Source organism: Stenella coeruleoalba (assembly GCF_951394435.1).
Source record: "Stenella coeruleoalba genome assembly, chromosome: 1".
Classification (NCBI taxonomy): Eukaryota; Metazoa; Chordata; class Mammalia; order Artiodactyla; family Delphinidae; genus Stenella; species Stenella coeruleoalba.
Window position 1 is genome coordinate 60,501,200 of NC_137169.1, and position 6,799 is coordinate 60,507,998.

Consider the following 6,799-nt stretch of genomic DNA (forward strand, 5'->3'; position numbering starts at 1 on the left):
AAAGGGGGAAAAAAACTATGAAGAACCATTAGAATAGTGTTAAAATCTATTTTTACTCTCCAAAAAGCATTTTACCTCAGGACAAGGCAGGTGTCCACACAATTCTCTATGAAAGCCAACCAATATCCAAGAGGATATGCAACACAGCACAGGTGGCTTTATAGAAATCAGCGCAATGCTGATTAAGAGAGGATAAATTAACACACCTGACAGATATCTACAGCCAAGAATCCAAATGTTCTGAATCAAGTTGCACCAGTAGTAGACGAAAGATGACTGACAGGAGAGTCAAATAAACCTTTTAGCAAACTGATAGGCAGTATAAATTCAAGAAGCAGATAAAACCTCAATTGAATGAAGTCCTAACTAAACCTCAAAAACTAGAATGTCCTCTACTGAAAGGCACGTCACAGCAAAAGTAGAGCAAGATATTGATATTAATGGATATTACTATGATATGAGCCTTCATCATTAAAATATTTTCAAGTGTGGTCTCCCATTTAAGACTATAATGCCCCAAGAGATAGATATTATTATATCGACTTATTTCAGCAGTTAAATAAATAGTATAATTACATAAAAACCAGTTTGTAGAGAAGCATGGTCTCCAACTCAGATCTGATTCCATATATAGAAAAAGCCTTCTAGTTTTACAGATGATCTTTGGGATACCAACAAGACTAACAGGCTTAAGAACAGATGAAATGCAACCACACAGTTAAACCTCACATATCCTGATAACTAACACCATTCATAATCTTTAAACAGTTAGAAAAGAGACCTTTTCCCTTTTTCCTACCCTCATTTGACATGCTTCTGTCTTGCTCTAAAACTGATCTTCGACCGCTCCCCAGTGAAATAAATGGTATATGAACAGGAATATACCGTTTGTCTTTCCAGCCCCTATCCAATTTTTGAGAATCTACACTCCTTTTCTAGAACACAAAGCATCCTGACAATTACCTTGTACTCTTCATTTAGATTTCTATGACTTATGAATGCCATTAACTTGGGACAGACATATTCAGTTCTCCAATAAGTCCTCCAGAATTCTCCTGCCTCATTGCCGATGCCCAGGACACAATATCATCAGTAATTGCTCATTTCTGCTTCCTTTTTTGCCAAAGTTTGAAGGTCAGACTTCCTACTTCTACTGTGGTTCAGTGAAGGCAGCTCTTCAGAGGTAGCTCTGCAGATGTGTTCATATCACAATTTCAAGTAGCAGTTCATGTTCTATAGTGCTAATGATGATGGCATCAGGAAACTCATTTAACACCAGGACAGTCCTGGTTCAACTCAACTAACATTTTTCCATAAAAGAAAAAGCTCTATCCTTGCTCCTACTCAATTTGACAATAATTTGTAAATACACATACATACACACACACCAAAAAAAAGTTTTTCAATTCAGAGATCACTGCAAACTGAAAGAGCTAATGAACAGTGAGCTAAATAGTGACCAAATTAGGATTCAATAAGCTTTCCAGGTAGGTAGAATAAAGGATCAAGATTAACAAGATAAAAACTAATAAATGTAAAGTCCTGTTTTGAGGTTAAAAAAAAAAAAATAAGGACAAGAAAGGACAGAACAGAAAGACAGCCACTTACTTGAGAATAAACAGTATTAAAAAATCTACATACTCTTGTACTATATTATTTAATGTATGCTCTTTACTAATATACATTACTAAATGTGTATTCCTTAGAGCAATAAATATAGTCTCTGTCTTTGCTGAAGAGGCTACTATAGCTTCAACACTAAGGCTAGTTCTGGGCACCATCCTCAAAGGAAAGAACTAACAAACCAGAGTTTCACTAAAAGAAGATGACTAAGATTTTCATTTACTTTTTTAATACACCTCTATAGCATTTACTGTGTTTCAGGGACCATTCTTAAAATTTTATAAACCATGTCATATGAAGAATGGATACGGAAGTTAGGAATGTTTAACCTGAAGATAAGGAGAACATGATAGCTCTTGCTTGTCAAATACCTAAAGGGCTATCATGTGGACAAAGTAGCCTATTTATCCGTGCCATTACATAAAAAGAAAAATAACAACAGTGAGAGATTTGGGCTCTACAGAAAATCTCTGTGAGCTGTTCAGTGGCATTCTCTCTCTACAAGTACTAAATGAGAAATATATATTAAAAAACTTTGCCATAAATTGCCACATACACATTATTAAAATTGACTTCTTTGCAAAATAGTGCATCCCGATCAACAGAAATATTTACAAACAGGCTGATCATGTGCTTTGGAGTTCCTACTGTCAGTTCAGTTCCCAGCTTTGGAGCTTATTTACTAAGTATGCAACTTTGGCAAAGTTTCCTTGCCTCTCCAGGCTTCACTTTCCTCACCTTTAAAACAAGGATAAAGCTACCCTTTATAGCAGGGTTATTGTGAGAATTAAATGTAATAATGTATGTAAACACTTAGCATAGCACTGATGTATTTAATAAACTATTATCTTTGATGATCATCATCATCATCATTACATTATGGAAGGAACATCTAGTGAATATAAAACTATGTCATATGATGTGATATAATTGTATGGCTCTGCTATGCACCTGTATGAGTGTATGATTCTGCTATGTACTCATCATGCTATAACAATCCAAATATAACAAAGAGCCTGTTTTTGTTGGGTGACTCAGAACACATTTATCTTTTGCAATTTGAAAGGAAAAATAATCTAAAAAGACTAAAGTATCCAGGTTAGTAAAATTTCATGAGTAAAAGTAATGTAATATAGCAGGGAAATTATGCAGCTACAGGGGAAAAGGAGATTAAAGAAGTAGCACATTAAATAGAAGCCACTCTTCCTTAGGAGTCTTCACTGCAGGAGATGAGAATGTAAATTGCAGGCAAAACAATTACATTTTCCACAGGTATGTGAACCATTGGTTACATTCATCAAAAATATCAACAATGTAACAGAATGTAATCTGGTGCAGCCTTTAAGAACAGTATGGAGGTTCCTTAAAAAACTAAAGATAGAGTTACCATATGATCCATCAATCCCACTCCTGGGCATATATCTAGAAAAGATGAAAACTCTAATTCGAAAAGATACATGCACACCAATGTACATAGCCAAGACATGGAAGTAATCTAAATGTCCACGGATAGATGAATGGATAAAGAAGATGTGGTATATATAGACAATGGAATACTACTCGGCCATAAAAAAGAATGAAATAATTGCCATTTGCAGCAATATAGATTGACCTAGATTATCAGACTAAGTAAATCAGAGAAAGACAAATATCTTATATCACTTATATGTGAAATCTAAAAAAATGATACAAATGAACTTATTTTCAAAACAGAAATAGACTCACAGACATAAAAAACAAATTTATGATTACCAAAGGGGAAAGGGAGGGGGGTGATAAATTGGGAATTTGGGATTAACAGATACACACTACTATATATAAAACAGATAAACAACAAGGACCTACTGTATAGTACAGGGAACTATACTCAATATCTTGCAATAACCTATAATGGAAAAGAATCTGAAAAAATCTAAAATACATATATATATAAAACTGAATTGCTTTGCTGTACACCTGAAACATTGTAAGTCAACTATACGTCAATAAAAAAAAATAAAATCAACAATGTAAGGGCAGCTAAGTACAATGCAAGCATTTAGTATATCAAGATGACTTAGAAAGAGAATTTCAGTGGGCTAAGGAAGAGTTCAAGGATATTCAGGATTCTAATTACTTTGAACAGAATTTGTACTTTAACAAACCAACTCGTAAATGCTAGATGACATATGCAAGCCCAATAATCCTGCAATTCAGTACCTTCTGTGATCAGTCAAGAAAATCAGTTCTAAAATACTATACTATCATACTTTGTCATAGTCACCTCTTTCTTCTTTCAAAGGGAATCAACTCTCAAAAACAAAGTTTTATCTGTTTTCAGGCACATTCAATGTAATGGAAATCTACAATTTAAAGGCAATGGCCATAAGATAAACTATATATATATATATATATATATATATATATATATATATATATATATATATATCTCTACTATGAAGACCAAATCTGAAAAATGTCCTAATAACTAAGCAACCCGAAGCTACAACAGATCTCCCACTAAAAACTGTTTCCCAAAGGGTTAGAAAATAATTACCATGAACGAACAATATTATGTCGTTGCAACAACAGTAAAGTAATTAAGTAAATTAAATGTAGGAATGAAAAACTGGGTGCAGCTTTTAGGAACACTCTGGAGGATTTGATTTTTGATAAATGAGAGGTAGTAATTCTTACAATATTGTAAATTCAGAATACAAATGCAGTTGTTAGAGAATTATACAACCAACAGAAATCTTACTTTTTTTTCTTAATGTCAATTTTTGCCCTAATTGTACATAAGAAGCCTAGAGTCCAACAGAATTAAGGGAGGTTATTCCACAGGCAAGTATTTCATTAATGTGTTGCACTATTTTGAGCAGAGTTGAGTGTGTTCTAACTGAATGTATACAATACTCACGTTCAGTTAAAAGCCGAGCTATTAAAAATATTTGCCAACTACCCAGTTTAAAACGGCCTATCAAATGTTGAAAATATCAGTGTTGACAATAGTTTTCATTAATTTACTGTGGCTTAAATGTCAGCTCAGTCACATTATGTTTTTAGAAGAAACAGAAAAAAATTCAGCTAATAAATTAAAGCAAAAAGTAGAAATACAGTCCTTGAATAACGAATGACACTATATGTTGTCATGTAGGATATGATGAGGTTACTATGAAAAATCATAGTACTATTTTTAGTCACAGATCATCAAGATAAAACATTACTATTAGCAATTATCTATCTAAAACAAGCAAAAAACTCTAAGCTCTACTTCAACAAAATCTTAGCCACTCAGAAGTCATTTTACATGCTCCAGGTATCAAATGCCAACAAATTTGTACTGTGGCTTTCAGAAATCAAAGCATTTGCAAAGTGTAAACACTTTGTACCAAACTAAGCTTCCTAGAAGTAGAAGAAAAAAGAAAGAAAAGAAACAGACAACCTGATGGCACGTAGAAATCACAACCAGTTGCAGTCAGGTTGGGATTTGTACCTGGGCAATGAAGGGAGTTGGGTAATTTATATGTTCAAAATTCAAGATCCCAAGGGGGCAGGGGGGTTGAAGAAGAAAAGATACAGTTCAGTAAACAATGGATGAAAACCAGGTTGGATGAGAGGCAATCTAAAATTTCTTATGGTCAAGAATCAACACACTGAAGCCCTGTCTCAAACATAAACCAAACAGCTTCTAAGAGTCTGAAGTAGCCAGGGAAGAAACATTCCTTCGCACCCACAAGAACCAATCCCGAAACCACTGGCATGCTATTACAAGATTTACGGGCATTTGGCTTGGAATGGTGGGCAAAAGAGAGGAAAGAAGGGTCTGTTAGGATTTCAGAGGCCTGGGGAGGCACAACCTAGGCTTTGGGAAGGAGAGGTGGACAGGGGCGAGCACTCCTCACCGTGATTATCTTTCTGCCCGATATTGTGCGTGCGGATGAGAGAGGACAGTCTCCTCACATCCCCCTTGAAGACGCACTCGTGCACCGGGTAGTGTGCGGGGCAACTGCCTCCACCTGCGACGACAGCAACGGGGTTGGTGCCCGCTAAAAGAGCCGGGGACTGGGAGGTGGTAGTCACGGAGGAATTGTGCAGCGGCAGGGCCGGGGCGCCGGGGGGATTGGAGGAGGCCGGAGCTGTCTTCAGTTGTAGCCGGTGGTGATGGTTACTGAAGATCTTATGACAGGCTCTACCGCCCTTGCTGCTGCTGCCTGTGCCAATCCTGCCTCCGGTAAAGGTGCCGCCGAGGGCAGCCGCCGCTTCCTCATCCCCGGGCTCCAGCAGGTCCCCCTCTTCTTTGCTGGGCTTGTGGTCCCTCCGCAATGAGCGGATCTTCTCCCCGGTCATCGCCGCCAGGGGCAGAGAGGGGATCCAGGAGGTTCACCCCTGGCGACGAAGCTTGCGCTGCGGCCGCACAAGGCGATTAGAGCGGTGGCCAGGATACTCCAGCGCAGCATGAACTCCCAGAGCGCCCCTGAGCCCGGGACAAACGCATCTCCCGGAGGAAGAAGAGCCGGCTCTCGCCTAGGCACGAAGGGACGCGCGCTCGCTGGGGGGAGCTAGAGTTCAGGTGCCCACGACACCAGAATCCCCGTCTCCACCGCCGCAGCCGCCGCCACTGCTTCACACCGAAAAACAGGGGACGGCCATCTTCCCCTGGCTTCTCTCGCGATAACTCCCCTGGGAGGGAGGAGGGAGGAAACACCGCGATAAGTGAGCTGCCTGCTCCCTCCCTCGCAGGTTCTGTTCCCAGGGTTGCAGAATGCCGGCGCTTCCCAGGCAGTGAGTTCCCGCCCCAAGCTGCAGTCTCTGAAAAGACCGGGATCCAGCGTCCGGATGGCCGCGCTTCTTGTGGGCCGTCTGAAACCTTAGCCTGCGTTTGAGATATTCGATGCACGTTATAAACAATGACAAACCCTGCGACCTCTGGGCCTCCCTCAGGAGTGCTGACTGACGCCAAGGCACACAGGATATGATGTCACTGAAATGCACAGGACGCTCATTCAATAAACTTTCGCTAAGCATCTACTTCGTGCCGTACACTCTGCTAGTAGATTTATAAAACACCACTCCTGGCTCCAAGGTGCTCGTTAGAGGAGGAAAGATAGTCAAGCAATTGAGTACAAAATGTAACTGCGAATGAAGTGGATGCGGAGTGCTGGGTTGCACGAAAAAAAAAGGGGGGGGGGAAGGC

The 6,799-nt window shown here is 39.3% G+C and overlaps 1 protein-coding gene across 2 annotated transcripts in view; it reads right to left on the minus strand.

The window, feature by feature from the left end:
- The window catches only part of ANKRD13C (ankyrin repeat domain 13C), a 78,559-nt gene extending 72,299 nt beyond the window's left edge, over nt 1-6,260 (minus strand). The window contains exon 1 of one of the 2 annotated variants that reach the window (XM_079934011.1): nt 5,508-6,260. In XM_079934011.1, the coding sequence (XP_079790137.1) occupies nt 5,508-5,952 (445 nt within the window). In that variant the 5' untranslated portion in view covers nt 5,953-6,260. The remainder of the gene's footprint in view (nt 1-5,507) is intronic. The other variant, XM_079934012.1, reaches the window with a different exon arrangement.
- Nucleotides 6,261-6,799: the final 539 nt, after the last annotated feature.